General features: G+C 36.6%; 1 protein-coding gene across 2 annotated transcripts in view; it reads left to right on the forward strand.

Annotated features, from left to right (window-relative positions):
* RDX (radixin) overlaps positions 1-17134 on the forward strand; it is a 93946-nt gene that overhangs the window by 64829 nt on the left and 11983 nt on the right. Inside the window, exons 13-15 of one of the 2 annotated variants that reach the window (XM_081098777.1) lie at positions 1385-1627; positions 3415-3575; positions 11935-11987. In XM_081098777.1, coding sequence (XP_080954903.1) covers positions 1385-1627; positions 3415-3575; positions 11935-11987 — 457 coding nt within the window. The remainder of the gene's footprint in view (positions 1-1384; positions 1628-3414; positions 3576-11934; positions 11988-17134) is intronic. The other variant, XM_081098776.1, reaches the window with a different exon arrangement.

Below are 17134 nucleotides of genomic sequence, written 5' to 3' on the forward strand. Positions count from 1 at the left end.
GAGAAACATCAATGATAAGAGAAAACCTTCGATTGGCTGCCTCCTACACAGACCCCACTGGGAATAAATAAAGCCTGCAACCTGAGCATGTGCCCTGACTGGGAACTGAACCCTGAGCTCCTGGTTCATAGGTTGACACTCAGCCACTGAGCCACACCAGCCTGACTTGTCCTTTCTTCATTGCATATTCTTGTCTGCTTTATCACCAATTAATTGAACACATATGTGTGGATTTATTTCTGGGCAGGCTATATTCAAAATTGACCCAAAAGGTATTTTATAATTAATTTAATTTGTCCAAAGTAGGACTTTGCATTGCATCTGTTTGCTCTGAGGCTATATTTAAGTAGGACAGTTCTTTTTATATCGAATTGTTGCAAGCACCCAGATTTTCCCTCCTTTTGTATTTAACCAGTTGCTTTTTCATGGTGTCATTCAGTTTGTCCTTTTATCATCAATATTTCCTGTAAAGTGGAAGATAGACCTAAAAGCTTAAAGGACTCAAGTTAAAAGTTTTTGGCTATAATGTCTCATAGGTGAGATTTCCATATAATTTATCATCCAAATTAGAATATTTTTGAAAGTGAAAGGCAGGGGGTGTTATTAATAATTACTCCAGGCCCTAACCAGTTTGGCTCAGTGGATAGATAGAGTGTTGGCCTTCGGACTGAGGGGTCCCGGGTTTGATTCTGGTCAAGGGCCTTGATTGTACTTTGGTTGCAGGCACATCCCCAGTGGGAGGTGTGCAGGAGGCAGCTGATCGATGTTTCTCTCTCATCAATGTTTCTAACTCTCTATCCCTCTCCCTTCCTCTCTGTAAAAAAATCAATAAAATATATTTTAAAAAATAATAATAATTACTCCAGGACAGTAGTGTAAAGCAGAACTTTTTAAGCAGACCAGCACATTATGATCACTCAGGTAATTGGTAATAGTGGATACTTCTGTTGCAGCATATCAGATGACAATATCTAGTTAAGTCACCATTAAGAATTTTAATTGATTATTTGGATTAGAGTAATAGCAGTTTGATTCTTTCATTGGTTACAATTTCCCCCTTGTGGCTAAAAAAAAATGTAATCTATTAAGTGTGGCATTCTTTGGCATTATACTAATATCCAGTTTTCATCAACCATTTACAAAACAATTTTAGCAGCAATAATCCTTGCCAGAACCAATAATTTTATTAGGGTTTCCAAAGTAATGTTTTTAAAAAAATTCTGTCATTCCTACCTGATGGCATTCTTCACCAGAAATAGAATTTTCATCAATAGGGCCTATTTTCATTATCTGAATAATCGTTTCTATTAGGAAGATGTACTTGATTTTTTTTAAGTTACTGATTTTTAAAATTGCCTATATACTTGTTTTTATTTTTATTCAGGCATATGCAGCACAGGAAGACTTGGAAAAGACCAAAGAAGAGTTAAAAAGTGTGATGTCCGGCCCCCCTCCACCTCCACCTCCACCAGTCATTCCTCCAACAGAAAATGAACATGATGAACATGATGAGAATAATGCTGAAGCTAGTGCTGAATTATCAAGTGATGGGGTAATGAACCATAGAAGTGAGGAGGAACGTGTAACAGAAACACAGAAAAATGAGCGTGTTAAGAAGCAACTGCAGGTATTTAAAATTTGCAGTTGTACGCATATTTAAAATAAAGTTTTCATTTTCCTCATTTATCAAGGCAAACTTATTAAAAAGGAATATTTGATTTTTGGAAGCTTTAACACTAGCTGGCCTTGTGATTGGTTTGTGGGTGCTTGGCCTACAGGCACATCAATCATTTCTTTGGTTATATGACTCCATTAGCAAATGTTTGTTACCTTGTGTGATCAGCCTTTAGCTAATAAGTTATTCTTTTTTCTTTTTTTTAAATATATTTTTTATTGATTTCAGAGAGGAAGGAAGAGGGAGAGAGAGAGAGAAACATCAGTGATGAGAGAGAAGCATTGATTGGCTGCCTCCTGCATGCCCACACGGAATCAAGCCTGTAAACCAGGCATGTGCCCTGACTGGGAATCGTGACTTTCTGGTTCATAGGTTGATGCTCATCCACTGAGCCATGCCAGCCAGGCAGTTATTCTTTAACTAGAGGCCTGGTGCACGAAATTTGTGCACGTTGAGGTGGGGGGGTGTCCCTCAGCCCGGCCTGCACCCTCTCCAATCTGGGACCACTGGCTCCTAAGCGCTCACCTGCCTGCCTGCCTGATCGCCCCTAACCGCCTCTGCCTGCCTCTCTGATCACCCCTAACTGCCTCTGACTGCCTGTCTGATGCCCCTAACTGCTTTCCCCTGCCAGCCTTATCACCCCTAACTGCTTTCCCCTGCCGGCCTGATCACTCCTAACTGCTCTCCCCTGCCAGCCTGATCGCCCCTAACCGCTCTGCCTGCCTGCCTGCCTGCCTGATCACCCCTAACCACCTCTGCCTTGACCCCTGCCACCAGAAGGATATCCAGTCTATCTGATCTATTAGCATATCACCCTTTTATTAGTATAGAAGATTATAGGTTTACCCATGTTTAAAGATAAAAAAATATATTTAATGCTGTGTTTAAAAAACAAATGAATTTAGTTTTTAAACAAAGTATATATTAAAAATCAGTAATGTAATAGATTACCTGTATGGCATTACATAATCTGAATTATTTACTTATTGATCTAATTATAATTAGATCAAAATAGGATTTTTAATATTTCTAGACTTTTTTGTCATTAAGTTTTCTAATTTTTTAATTGGTGACATCTTCAGATATTAAAAGAGAATAGGGTGATTATTATAATAAATATATTAAGATTTTTGGAGAAAGCTTCTCTCATGGTATAGATCAGTGATGGCAAACCTATGACACGCGTGTCAGAGGTGACACGCGAACTCATATTTTTGGTTGATTTTTCTTTGTTAAATTGCATTTAAATATATAAAATAAATATAAAAAATATAAGTCTTTGTTTTACTATGGTTGCAAATATCAAAAAATTTCTATATGTGACACGGCACCAGAGTTAAGTTAGGGTTTTTGAAAATGGTGACACGCCGAGCTCAAAAGGTTTGCCACCACTGGTATAGATTTTAGATCTTACAGTAACATTATTTTGTAATGGCTACATTAAATCTTTTGGTAGTCATTTCAAGTATTGTGGGAACGTTAAGGAAATTTAGGTTAATACACAAAATCATAATGGTTAATGGGTGTAGAAATGAAAGGCCATGTGTATTCTTCCCTAACCACGGTCCCCATGATTACTAAAAGTAAAACAAACTTATAGACTTTAAAGATTTCACAATTGAATGCTAAATGTACTAAAAAGCAGGTTTCTTATATGTATATTTTTGTCTTTAAGCCTTTTTCTTGTTTTTAAAGTCTAAAAAAAATAATCTTCATACTTTTTAATTTTTTAAACGTAGGCATTAAGTTCAGAATTAGCCCAAGCCAGAGATGAAACTAAGAAAACACAGAATGATGTTCTTCATGCTGAGAATGTTAAAGCAGGCCGTGATAAGTACAAGACTCTGCGACAGATTCGACAAGGCAATACAAAGCAACGTATTGATGAGTTTGAAGCAATGTGAGAGCTGTTATTTTGCATACATGTTCTTCATAAGCTGAACCACCAACAGAGAAAAGCAGGCCTTTGCAGATGTGATGGAATGCATCCCACCTTGCCAAAGCACTTATACCAGTTTGACTGTGGTGGCTAAAAGACACATTTGAGGGGAGCTCTTCAGCATTAAGGCAGTGTGACATCATGCTTGGTTTTCTTTTTCCTTTTGAGCCAGGGACTGGAGAACAGTGTTCATCATCTCCTTTCATATTTTGCATTTTCCATTTTTTTTTTCTGTTGAAAATTAACACTAATTATCATGTCTGACAAATGTGTAGGTGTGATTTAAGCACTTTGTACATTTCAAAGGCCGATGGTGATTTATTTAATGATTAGGTTTTTCCCTTGCCCCTTTCAAATTTTACCTACATGTAGTTCCCCATTCTTTCTCATTATGTTTTCTCAGTGTGCCCTTCTCATGTCTTGCCATGCCCATAGCCATAATTCTGCCACCGTACCGATCATTGGCAGTGTTTAAAATGAGGGTAGGTCACAGCTACACAGTTTTTGATCATTGTGTAGAAGATGGCTGTGAATTATGAAAGGATAAGAAAGTTTAGCTGTAGTGTGCACCTGGTGGTTAATTTTTTAAAATCCAATTTTATTATGTGATTGGGTATTTGATACTTAGAGTCATTTTTGACAGCTGAACTGATCGGTGTTTCATCTTCTGTCATCCTTTGGTTTTCTTTGCCTACCAATTCACAAAGGTATAGATAGCAAGGTAATAGTGCCCTAGGAGAGTGTATTGGTGAAATACTCCCTGCAAATAAATCAGTTGTCTGATTTAAAAAGTTTTGCTCTCATAGATTAGTTTAGGCAAACAGACATTTACTAAAAGAAAATACGCATTTGTTGGTAATTGATTATAATCATTAAAAACCTTGGGCCTTCCTGAAAGGGCAGCATATGCAAACATCAGTCCCCTGTGGCGACAGTGACACTACCTCACTACTGCACCCGCAATGACTGGTTGTTCAAGCTAATGTTTTATAAGCATAGAATACTTCCAATCATGAACAACTGTTTCAGATTTCTTTTTCCTTCAGAATATCTTAGAGTGCTAAATTTTTAGCTGCCTTTTTGTTGAGCTGAATTGTGGGACTCTGAATTGTATTAAAATTGTAAGCTCTCACTGGTATACAATCTTCCTGGAGAGGTGTTGTATGTCTGAAAAATGTGTGTGTGTGTGTGTGTGTGTGTGTGTGTATGTAAGAGAGATGTTTCCTTGTACCATCTGAAGAGTGTCTGTACCTTCATTTCTTGATATAATTGTTACATGATCATTTTAGCATATTTGGTTCCTAAATCATTATGCTTTTTTTTTTCAGTTTCTAATTAAGAGTACTTAAATTTGGTTTGTTAATCCTGTTTTAGAAATTATAATTTTAGGCAGTACTAAGTTCAGTTATGTCTTAAGAAGAAATCTTTCCAGTTTGAAAGATGTTCTAATATTCACATGTTCTAACATTTTCTTTATTGTGTAAACATCTGGATTTGGAAATAAGAAAAGCCTTTTTTTCTCTGTGTGGTTCAGCTACTTTTTTTTGGTATTATGCATTCAAATTGACATTTATCTATTAGAATTGCCATTTTATTAAGACATTTTCATGCACAGTAGATTCAAGTTGTGTCTGAAAATATCTCTTGTGCTTTTTTGATTTTGCTGACTTTAAAAGGATTAATCTGGGCAGACATTATGAAAAGGAAAGGTTGCATTTAATATATTTTTTGGACTCTGTAGGACAAAATATAACTGGTTAACGTTGAAGTGACTATTGTACAGTGGTTGTGCACATGCTTCAAAACGCTGTGGAGGAAAGGGTTTCTACTTTCAGCACATAGAGGTGAACCTTCTGGCCATGCTTCTCCACAACATTAAAGCAATTGCCATGACAGGAAAACGTGAATTTTTATTAATTTTTTCCTTTTTGAATATTGTGCACTACCATTGCTACATGAGTTTGATATCAGTGTTGAAAATTACCAGTTATATTGGCTGTTTATAATCTATTTGTAGATTAGGATTAAAATGGAGTTAATCCATTTTTAAAGCTGTGTGAATTTTTCTAAACAGGAAAAACTATTTGCGATATGGATTTTCATAGTGATTAACCAATTATAACTTTTATTATTAGCAATTGAGAGCACATGTTCATATAGCAATGTAAAAATATATTAATGAGTATTCGGTAAATTCCAGCAGGCTTTTACCAATAGCATAATTTTGTGTTGTACAATTAAGTTACAGTTACATCTATAATTTTGGATAACATTCATTGGTTAACAATAAAGTGACAAAAGCTCATGCCTTTAAGGTCCACTGTTGTTATTTAACATGGATTTTTTTTGGTATATTTCCTGAAAATTATAATCTCATCTTAAAAATGAAAAGTGGTTAGGAAAAATGTCAAAATCCTCATGGAGTTACTCTTTCCCCTAAATTATACCTATTCTAATATGGAAATAATAGTGCTTATTAATTCTGTGGAAAAATTAAATTGATAAATAATTTGATAACACAAATTAGGATTTTTAGTCATTGCTTTTATTGTATAGTGTTTAGTTTCCTTCTTCCTAAGGAAGATAAAGTTTCATTGTCATTAATTGATCTCACTTAAAATGCTAATACTCTGTAAAGAACTGAACACAAAGTACATCTATTTAAATACATACTCTTATTTTGTCGTATTACAGAGCAGTTACCATAAATCTAGAAGTTAACTTTTTAAAAGCTTCTTACTAATTCTTAACGTAAAGATTATTTTTAAATAAATAAGAGCTAAATATAAAAATAGGAAAAGCCAAATGTCTTCTCAGTTTATAGTAATATTTAAAAAAAATATTTTTATTGATTTCAGAGAGGAAGGGAGGAGAGAGAGAGAGAGAGAAACATCAGTGATGAGAGAGAGTCATTGATCAGCTGCCTTCTGCACACCCCACACTGGGGATCAAGACCGCAACCCAGGCGTGTGCCCTGACCGGGAATCGAACTGTGACCTCCTCATTCACAGGTTAATGCTCAACCACTGAGCATGCAGGCCAGGCTAAGGTAATATTTAACTTACTTTTTTATTGCTATTCTCAAAGGCAGGTAGTGATTTCTTCTGATCTTGTCAGAAGGGGGAATTTTACAAGATTTTGCTTTGTATCTAATCAGAATTTTTCTTATTTAGAATTTTCACTTACAAAGTATCTTCGAACGAATTGGAACTCTCCCAATTATTATTAGAAAAGAGTTTCAATATGAGTATTCTGATTAAAAATAAAATATGCTTACCACTTTCTCAGTTTTGATTATCATGATCTTGTTAGAAATGAAGATAAAAACATTTTAGATTCAAAAGCCTCCCATTCTTTGTATGTATGATAAAAACAATTAGTTTATTTTCGGGGGGGGGGGCCTTAAAAAAATATATTTTATCGATTTTTTACAGAGAGGAAGGGAGGGGGATAGCGAGTTAGAAACATCCATGAGAGAGAAACATCGATCAGCTGCCTCCTGCACACCCCCTACTGGGGATGTGCCTGCAACCAAGGTACATGCCCCTGACCAGAATCAAACTTGGGACCCCCTAGTCTGCAGACCAATGCTCTATCCACTGAGCCAAACTGGGTAGGGCCAATTTTTATTAAAAATCTAAAGCTTAAAGTTGAAGTATAACGAATTACCACCTTTAGCATTAATTTTCTGAACTGATTAGATATCTTTAATAAGGATAAGAGAAAACATTTAAATATGGAGCTACACTAGTAGACAAGTTTCTTATGTTCTAAGTGAACAGATCTTTAGCATTTTCTTATTCTGTACTTTTTTTTAACTAGAAGATTATGCAGTTTATCATGTAGAATGACAGTATTCTAGTACATTTCAAAAGCTCAGTGGATTCTGCAGATGTTTTGATAACTTCATAAAATGTCAAGGCAATCTGACTCCTCCCATTCTACACTGGTAACCAGGAAAAATTGGCTCAAAGCGTTTCCTTTATCAAAGCTTATCACTTTCCCATCCTTGACTTTTTAACTTAAATAAACTCTCATTTTTTCCTAGTGGACCTACTTCTTAATATGTCCATCTCTCAAGATTTTAAGAGCTGCCATTTTCCCTCTGGAAATAATAACTTCTTGCTTGGTTGCCCCAATATTTTGATCTCTCTTAAACTCTGTGATAGGAGACTTTTCTGATTTCAGGTTACATACACTGCTGTAGGAGTTAAAGTATCCATCACTATTTTCCACAGAATTTTAAGGTCAAAGATCATTACTGAGATAATTACCCTGTGACACACCTTTTAAATTCAGGTTTATGTTTGGCTCTGGACTTGCCTAGCTGCTACATGGCTCCAGGTTTTTATTTAATGATCGTCATGTAGCCAATATGCTTTCATTAAGTACCAGCTCTGTTCTGGGATATAGAAGCCAGATTAAAATGGCTACGACCCTTTGCTATGGCCCAGCTCAAAATGTGGAACTTCAAATTTTAGCTTACCTTAGCTCCTAGACCATTTGCCTTAATCTGTTACAAATACTAGATTGTTTTTAAAATAGCAGTACCATTTTGTTGATTCATATTATTTGTATGCCCAGATTCCTCCGCGCTTGTATCTAGTCAGTTGCTTCCATCATGTAATTTATTATTTGTATGTTATGTTTATTTAATGTTCATGTAAAATTTAGATGTACTTTGATATTTATGCATGTCATTTAGTTTGCTCTTAAAAATAGTGATACTGGTTTTAGTTTATTTTTACTTAGTCAATATAAGCCAACAGTCTATCTTCCAAGTGGTAATATGGGATCAGAGTTTCTGAGATTTATGTGACAATCCTTGGAAGAATTCCTTTTGATGAAGCGTGGATTTATTATATGAAATTTTGCATTTTTATAATGTATGCCATAATATCCCTTTTAGTTTTTTACACGTTACGATGTTTTATCTTCTGTTTTAGACCTGGAAATGCATGAATGCCTTAGACTCGCAAGGCAATACATCCTCCTCCCTTTTCTGTTGTTTATACTGAAAAGTCTATAATTCACATCTAGCATTTGAATCTCTATGCCATCATTCCATTTATATTATTAGTTACTTTAAAATTTTAGCTATTTTGGATAAAAGATGAAGTTTTGTGATGAAGGAAACTACAATTAAAGAAGATCAATAGAGGAAAATTAGTGACGGAGAGAGAATAAGAATACACAGTATAGTTTCTCAAGTATGCTTTTCCTTTGATAAATTACTTTTCATTTTACAGCTCAAATATTAAACACTGGTCCGTATTTAAAGATATCTTTTAAACAGTGCCTAACTTTAAGTTTTTCCAGCTCTATAGGAAGATTCGTTCTATATCCAATTGATAAACCATTCAAGTACCATAATCAATAATAATCTGTATAAATATTTGAGAAGTTAAATGGCGTTAGAAGTTTGGGTTTGAATCTTTTTTTATTGTGTTTAAAATACACATAAAATTTTAACCATTTTTCAAGCGTACTGTTCAGTAATACTAATACATGCACATTGTTTTGCAACCATCACCACTCTCCTCTCCAGAACTTTCCCATCATTCCAAACAGAATCTCTGTTCATTAACCATTAACTAACTTGCCATTCCTCCTTCGTCTTAGTCCCTGGTAACCACTGTTCTACTTTCTGTCTCTGAATTTGACTATTCTAGGTACCCCTTGTAAGTGGACTCATAATATTTGTCCTTTTGTGTCTGACTTCTTCCCACTTAACATAATGTTTTCAGGGTACATCCCTGTTATTGCATGTACCAGAGTTTTGTTTTTTAAGGCTAAGTATATTCTATCGTATTTATGTACCGCATTTTGTTTATCCTTTCATCAGTCAATGGACATTTGGATTGCTTTCACATTTTAACACTTGCCAACAATGCTACTGTGTACATTGGTGTATAAATATCTGTTCAAGTCCTTGCTTTCGATTCTTTTGGGTATATACCCACAAATGAAATTGCTACGTATAATTTTTTTAGGAGCTGCCATACCGTCTTTCATAACAGCAGTGCCATTTTACATTCCTACCACCAGCGCATAAGGGTTCCAGTTTCTCCACATCCTCACCAACAGTTGTTATGTTTGTTTGTTTGTTGATAATAACTATTTTACTGGGTTAAGTGGTATGTCATTGTGGTTTTGAATTGCATTTCCCATGGATGCATTTCTCTATGATGTTGAACCAATCTTTTCATGTGCTTATTCACCATATTTATATCTTTGCTGAAATTTTTATTCACATTTTGTCCATTTTTTAAAATTGAGTTTGTCTTTTGCTGCTATTGAGTTGTAGTTCTTTATGTTTTCTGGATCATAACCCCTTATCAGATATATGAGTTGCAAATATCCTCTCATTCGGGGGGGTTGCCTTTTCACTCTGTTGATAATATCCTCTGATGCACAAAAATTTTAACTTTTGATGAAGCCAAATTTATTTTTTCTTCTGTTGCCTGCGCTTTTAGTCTTCATGTGTTTTAAAGGAGGAAGAATAATTTTGATGAAGCATATGTATTACTAAAGAGAGGCAGACCGGGGTGGATATGGTGTACACTGGTTAGAGTCGAGGGATGAAGAGAAGACCGTCTTGACTGGAGTGGACAGGGCGTCACTGTGCACTCCCATGGCTGGTGTAGCTGGTGTGGGTTGGGTCAGATTTATGAATCCTGTGCTGAGGTGGTTTGGGTCTGATTTACAAACATCTGGTGACTTTGGGACTGACAGAAGGGAACAATTTCCAAACTTAGGTCCAAAGGAACATGCATGCTGCTGTGTAAGGTCTACTAAGAAGTTCAGGGAATAAAGAAAGCCTAGTAGAACTGCGTGCACCGTGATTAGCCGGAAGAAAGCCTGTGGTCACAACAATTAAAGCACTACCTTCTGAGAACCTAAAGGAAATATCTGGATGTAACTTGCTTTCATGTTTGCAATGTGTAGTAATGTTTTTTCTTTTGCTTATTTTTCAAGTGACCTCATTTGGGACAGTTAAGACCTCCATTTTTATTCTTCATCCAGCCTTTTGGGGATGGGTTCTTCAGTGGCACAAAAGAACTGGAGAGACACCCGAGAAAAAATAGATTGGATTCTGAGTTCTAATTCCAGATGTTATTCCCTCTTGTCTGACTTTTATAAGCAGGGTCATAATTCTGAATTAGATTATTTCAGAACATTTCTCTGGAGTCAGATTCAGACACCTCTATTCCAGATGCATTGTCTTCCCCAAAATGTAATGCCTGACCCCAAAGGTCAGTGTCCGTGTACTTAAAGTTTTAGTGCTGGCTTATAGTTGACACAGAGCATGCTTACAACAGTTCTGTCAGTGTTCTTTCTGCTCCCAGGTGGTCCTAATAGTGTTGTGACTGGAAGACACTTGAAGGGTTTTTAAAAACAGGTTTTTAAGGAGTTAGAAAAATGGTTCTTAAAAGATCATTATGAAGAAGTTACATTCACCAAAACAGCTTAGTGAAGATTATCTCAGAATGTATGATCAATTATTCACTTGCTTTGACAGCTTTGAGCAACAGGATATTTCTCTAGGGGTTTTCAAGTTGGGGATCATATTTGATCATGCTTCATCAACTTAGCTTTTCTAGAGGTATGATCCGATGCATCTGCTTATGCTCAAATGACATGGTTTTTCCTCTTGTTATTTCCCCCCTATAATTCCTAATACAATATATTTCTCAATTTTTAGGCTATAAAAGTGTTTGAATATAGGTAAATAGAATATTTTGGTAATCTAAGTTACAAATGGATGGTTTTCCTCCACTAGATTTAAAAAATATGATAACTTACTGCAGGTATATAGGTAGTACTTGACAGTAGCTCATTTTAGTTTTCCAGAACTTTTAAGTTGATTAAACTATCATCCCCCCTCCCCCTCCCCCGCCCCGAAATATTAATATCTTTTCAAAGTAGTTGATCATAAATATGGAAAATGTTTTTGTTGGTAGGTACAAACTAAAATCATTATTTGGTAGTTTATATATTCTATCCTATATATTCTAGGATATATTCTTAAAATATCCTAGAAAATACCTCCATTTTGTAAAAATAGAGTGCCAAGCAGTATAAAACCTAGAATTAGAACCCAAACCTAATCATCTGAAAGTTTATAATATAGTTTCATGTACTAGGACACATCACATTCTAAGGCAAGCTGATGTTTTAATGATATTTATGATGAGCTTGGGGGATAGAAGCTGTGTCAAAGGCTTTGCATCAAGTGTAGACACTGTATCCGTTAGAAGAGGAGGTTTGCATCTTCGGAGGAGACTATTGGCATTAATGTTTTTGGGATGTTCCCTAGCGTTAGGAAGACTGGAAGCAAGTATGTCATCCAGATTACTGGTATGTCTACAGGTAAGAACATGTTCTCTCCCACCTCTTATTTTTGAACCATTATGCTTTAGTTCTTAGATATTAGAAATTTAAAAAGTTTTCAGTTTAATAGTGTTCTGAAAGGAATGCCGAATGGGAGACCACAAGGAGGCATGGCATTTCCGCTCATAAAGTAACAAGAGTAATACGTAAGTCCATGCAGTCATTCATTCTTCCAGACACAGGTGGTGGCTATTTATGCAAAGCACTGTTAGAGTTATGGGAGATAGATGAGACCCTGTGGCTATAGTGTGGAAATAGTTGTTAAGTCAGGGAGTTGAGACACGGACTCAAGTTAAGATACAGAAAATAAAATAGTAAAACACTGGAAGAAAAAATGAGATAAAATGTTCAGGAATTAGAGAAATGAGAAGTCACTTGGTAGGTGCTATAATTAGCAAATAAGCATGATATTAACGAATAAGGCTGGAAAAAGTTTTGTTCATTTGTAAATTACAGCTGCTGGGGAGCATCACAAGGTATAAATCCATCACTACGTAGGCCAGCTAATATTTTAGATTTGTTGACTTAGTTGTCTGCCACTAAGAAATTGCATATCCTTTCATATCAAATATAAATGTGGTTTTCTTATAATGAAGTCTTTTGAATATGAGCAACTTCATTGATAATGGTTTATATTAGAACTAGAGGCCCGATGCACAAAATTTGTGCAAGGGGCTCGGCCCTCAGCTTCGGCTGCCTCAGCCAGCCCTCGCAGCCCCGGCTTCATCTGGAAGGTCGTCCGGCTGTTCGGTCTAATTAGCATATTAGCTCTTTTTTATATAGGATAGCTAACATTGAAACATAAAGTTTTCTCAGTGGCCTTTCTTGTTTACTGCATTTAACTTGCCAATAAGTTTACAGTTTTTTACTACAAATTATTTTTCTACTTTACATAGCAGGATATCCATTATCTCAAGCAGTACAGGTAGAATTTCCTTCTAGCAATTGTTAATTGTGTGGATTTTTGCAAGTTTATGTAGTAATAGCTTGTATCATAGCAAAGTATCAGAAAACTGGGATATTTAAGTTTTTTTTTTTTTTCTGGGGTGGAGGGAGGGAGAAGGGAAAGACAGGACTGCTCCCAGGAGCTAAGGATTTTTTTTTTTAGTCTATGTTTAATTGGAGATTTTTTAAAGCTTAAATCATTAAGTTATTACCAAATTTTCTCCTTTCTCATTAAAATTATTTTCCAGCTCCACCTAAAGAAAATTGTGTTGTTGTTTTTTACTTAGAAAAGTATTAAATGACAGATATTTTTAGGAGCATATATTTTTCATTGGCTTCTGGTATTATATTACAAAGCTGCCCAATAGTGAAGGTGCTTTAAGTCATATATTTTATGGCTAAAGCCTCAGTTCAAAGAGCTTGGTGAAATCATTAAAATTCTTTAAAAATACAATTAATAAAAGTGTGCCTACAAAAAAAGTGATACATAAACAAAATCCAGTAGGTGCAAGAGGACAACATTTAAAAACAAGCCTTTCTCTGTCCTCTAAGCCTCCGGTTCCCCCCAGAGGCTGCTGTTTTCAGCTTGTGCCTCTTTCTGGAGATCACCTAGACACGCACAAGCATCCATGTACTATGTAGTTTTTGTTATTCATATATAAGTTATGGCATTCTATAAACACGATTTCACACTTCTTTCAGGGAATACTGTGTATTTTAGCAATCATTACATATCAGTACAAAAATATGTGCACCTTAACTTCTGATGAGCATTTATGTGTAAAGTGTTACATATGTCTCCTTTTTCCCCCTGAACATTTATGTTTTGACCAAGCCTTTTCTGTTACAAGGAAGACTGTGATATATTCTTATACAAACACTGCTTGCGTTTTATCCTCTTAAGAAATTGCTTTATAGTCAGTGAATAGGTTACATTTATGTAAGATTTTCTACATCTTACACATTTCTAAAATGTAGGACTTTTTTACATAAATGATGTAGGTGTACTTTTTCATTTAAAAGTTTCATAGTAGTATGCTTATTGTACAATTCTTGTCATAAGTTGGATTTCTGTGTACGTCAAGCTTGCTTAAAAGCTGACACAGCTATAGCGTTCATAATGTTTCATTTTTGAGAGCCCAAGTGAAAAAGTTCTGCCAGTAACTAATATTCTGATTTCTGCAAATTTTATAACAGAAAACATTATTTTTAAAAAGAAGCAAATCAATATGGTAGGATTTTCTAAGTGTACTGTGGTAGCTTTATTTTTTATGTTTGGGATCGGATACCTATTTATTTTGGCTTAAATTTATTAAGCACTATTGCTTACATTCTTTTTTTTCTTTTTCTTGAATTTATTAAGGTGACACTGGTTAACAAAATCATACAGGTTTCAGGTACACAATTCTATGACACGTCATCTGTACACTATATTGTGTGCTCACCACCCCAAGTCAAATTTCCTTCCATCACCATTTATCCTCTCTAACTTTGGTAGCTTTTTAGTTTTCAATTTACTTTACCACCATTTCCTCAGTGATTAGAGTTTTCGTTTGCCTGTTTTTGTTAAAATGGCAAAAGACAAACTCAGACCATTACTCAACATGCTAATACATAATGTAAGACACCACCATGCCACCAAACAACAGCAGAAATATTTAGAAAAAAAATGATTCTGCCTGTTTTTGATGATTTTTAAGGAAGTAGATCAATTTTAGTTTTTTTTAACATAACATCTTTTAAGTTACAATGAATATACATCATCCCTTTTTAAAATATGTTTTTATTGATTTCAGACAGGAAGGGAGAGGGAGAGAAACATCAATGATGAGAATCATAGATCGGCTGCCTCCTGCACTCTCCCTACTGGGGATCAATCCTGCAATCCAGGCATGTACCCTGACCGGGAATCGAACTGTGACCTCCTGGTTTATGGGTTGATGCTCCACCACTGAGCCACACGGGCTGAATATATGCATCATCTTTTAATTCAATGTAGTACTGTAATTCTTCTTCCTGAAGTTAAAGTGTCCTTTGATTTCAGGGCTTTCTGTTGTGTCTGTAAACTAGCTCTCGTATTTAACTTTGACTAAGTTCTCAAATGATTTTCTTGGGCCACAAATAGCCTAGATTTGTTTCAAAAGTTCTAATGCTATCTCATGTTAATCGGAAGAAACATCCATTTCAGTGGTGTACAGTTTCCCTCTCCCTCTCTCAAGATTCACACTGAACCCGAAGCTGATACATGAGAGGCTCAGAACTCACCATCCTCTGGTGCCCTTTCAGCCGCCCAGTGCCCCTCTGTTTCTGCAGTTTTTCTGGAAAAGCTCAGATACTGTCAGTAGTCAAGCTATGTACCCTGGCTCTCCCCAGCGAGGGCACAAGGATCTTGCCCACATTCTCCTGCTGCTGCAGCACAAGTTCTTGTTGTTTTATCAAAGATCCTGAGCTCTAGGTTTTATCAGTTCAGAGCACATTCGATGCATAGCCTGTCTGATTGGCATTCAGAGAGCGTTTGGGGTAGAAGTGAGGTAGCATAATGTACAGGTAATCGCGTGGGTTTGGAGTCCCACATTTGGGTTCAAAAGGCCCAGCCACTCACTCTCCGTGTGACCTGGGGAAGCCACTCAGCCATTTGGAACCTAAATTTCCTTGTCTCTTAAATGAGAGTAACAATTGTGATCTTGTGAGCACTGATTGTAATAAAATACATGAAATACTTTTGGCATATTAAAGGTTTTAATAAATAGTAACTTCTGTCATTTGTTTTTCATAGTATTTTTGTACGTCTGTCAGTATAATGGACACTCATGTTTGTACCCAAGTCCTTTGGATTCCATTTTTAATGTCTTCTGTTTGCCTTTTAGAGATTTTACTTGTGACTCGTGGAAGGTCTTGCTCTGCATATGTTATTAGAATGTGTGCCAGGCCTTGTGTTAAGTGTGGGGTCTGTCCAGAGCAGTAAACAGTTCACAGTTTATGCCCTGTAGACATAATTTGTGTTTGCATTTTATGGGTAAATGGGGTTCCCTTCTCAACCTGTTACTCTGGGGGTGCTCCAAGGCCCAGGCCTACACTTGGCTCTCTTAGTGACCTGTTCGGTGTTTCTTCCACCCGTGAGTCTCCGGTCAGACTTGGCCCCTGAACTTTGGGCTTGTATCTACCTGAAATTTCCACTTTGATACCTAATAAGCTTCTCATACTTACTATGTCAATCCAAACTCAAGAATTCTACCCCTCACAGCTTGCTCATCCACCAGCCAATGAATGGCAAGTCCATTTTTTTCAGTGAATCAGGCCTAAAATTTGACTGTTTACTCTCATTTTCCTCTTCTAACCCACATCCAACCCAACCCTAAACTGTTGGCCCAACATTCAAAATATACAGTATATCCAGAATATGGCCACTTATTTCAACCTCCTCCATAGCGATCACCCTCCCATAAGAGCCTTCTGCTGGGTTTTCTTGATTTCTGATTTGCTTTCTACAGTCTAAGTGCCTTAAGAAGATCCACCTGATTCTATCACTTCACAAATCCCTCCAGGTTTCCCTGCAAGAGCAATAGCCTCATCCTTCTCGATGGCCATGCAGAGCCGAACAGTCTGGCCTGTCGCTGGGGCCTCATCTGCCGTTTCCCCTTCTCTCCTTGAAGCCGGCGGCTTCCTGGTTCGTCCGTTAGCCAGGGCTCCTGTTCCCTCAGCTGGGATGCCTTTTCCCCCAGATACTTTCATGCCAACTGCAGGATTCTGCTTCCATGTGGCCTTCCCTTACTTCCCGTATTTAAAAGTGCACCTTGCCCAGTATCCTCTGCCCAGTTGCTTTCATTATTTTTCTCTATAGCTGATCATTAACATATTTTACCTATTTATGTGGTTTATTACCTGTCTCCTCACACTCGAAGGCAAGCTCCATGAGGGTAGGAATTTTGCTGTCTTGTGCAGTATGCTCAGTGCTAGAGCCACCAATGCCTGGCACATGGTAGATAGTATTGTTAAATGAATGGGATGGGTGGGTTCCGGGATCTCAGAAGGAAGGCACCTAGTCTTGCTGGAGGGCTCCAGGGAGACTTCCTGGAGGAGGTGATCCCTAGACCAACTCTTTCAGGACGAGTTGTTCTTGTCAGGGGGCAAAGATAGGAAGACTCTCCAGACGGAAGGAACTATATATGTAAACACATCAA

Source organism: Myotis nattereri (assembly GCF_964212035.1).
Source record: "Myotis nattereri genome assembly, chromosome: 9".
In the NCBI taxonomy this organism is placed as follows: domain Eukaryota; kingdom Metazoa; phylum Chordata; class Mammalia; order Chiroptera; family Vespertilionidae; genus Myotis; species Myotis nattereri.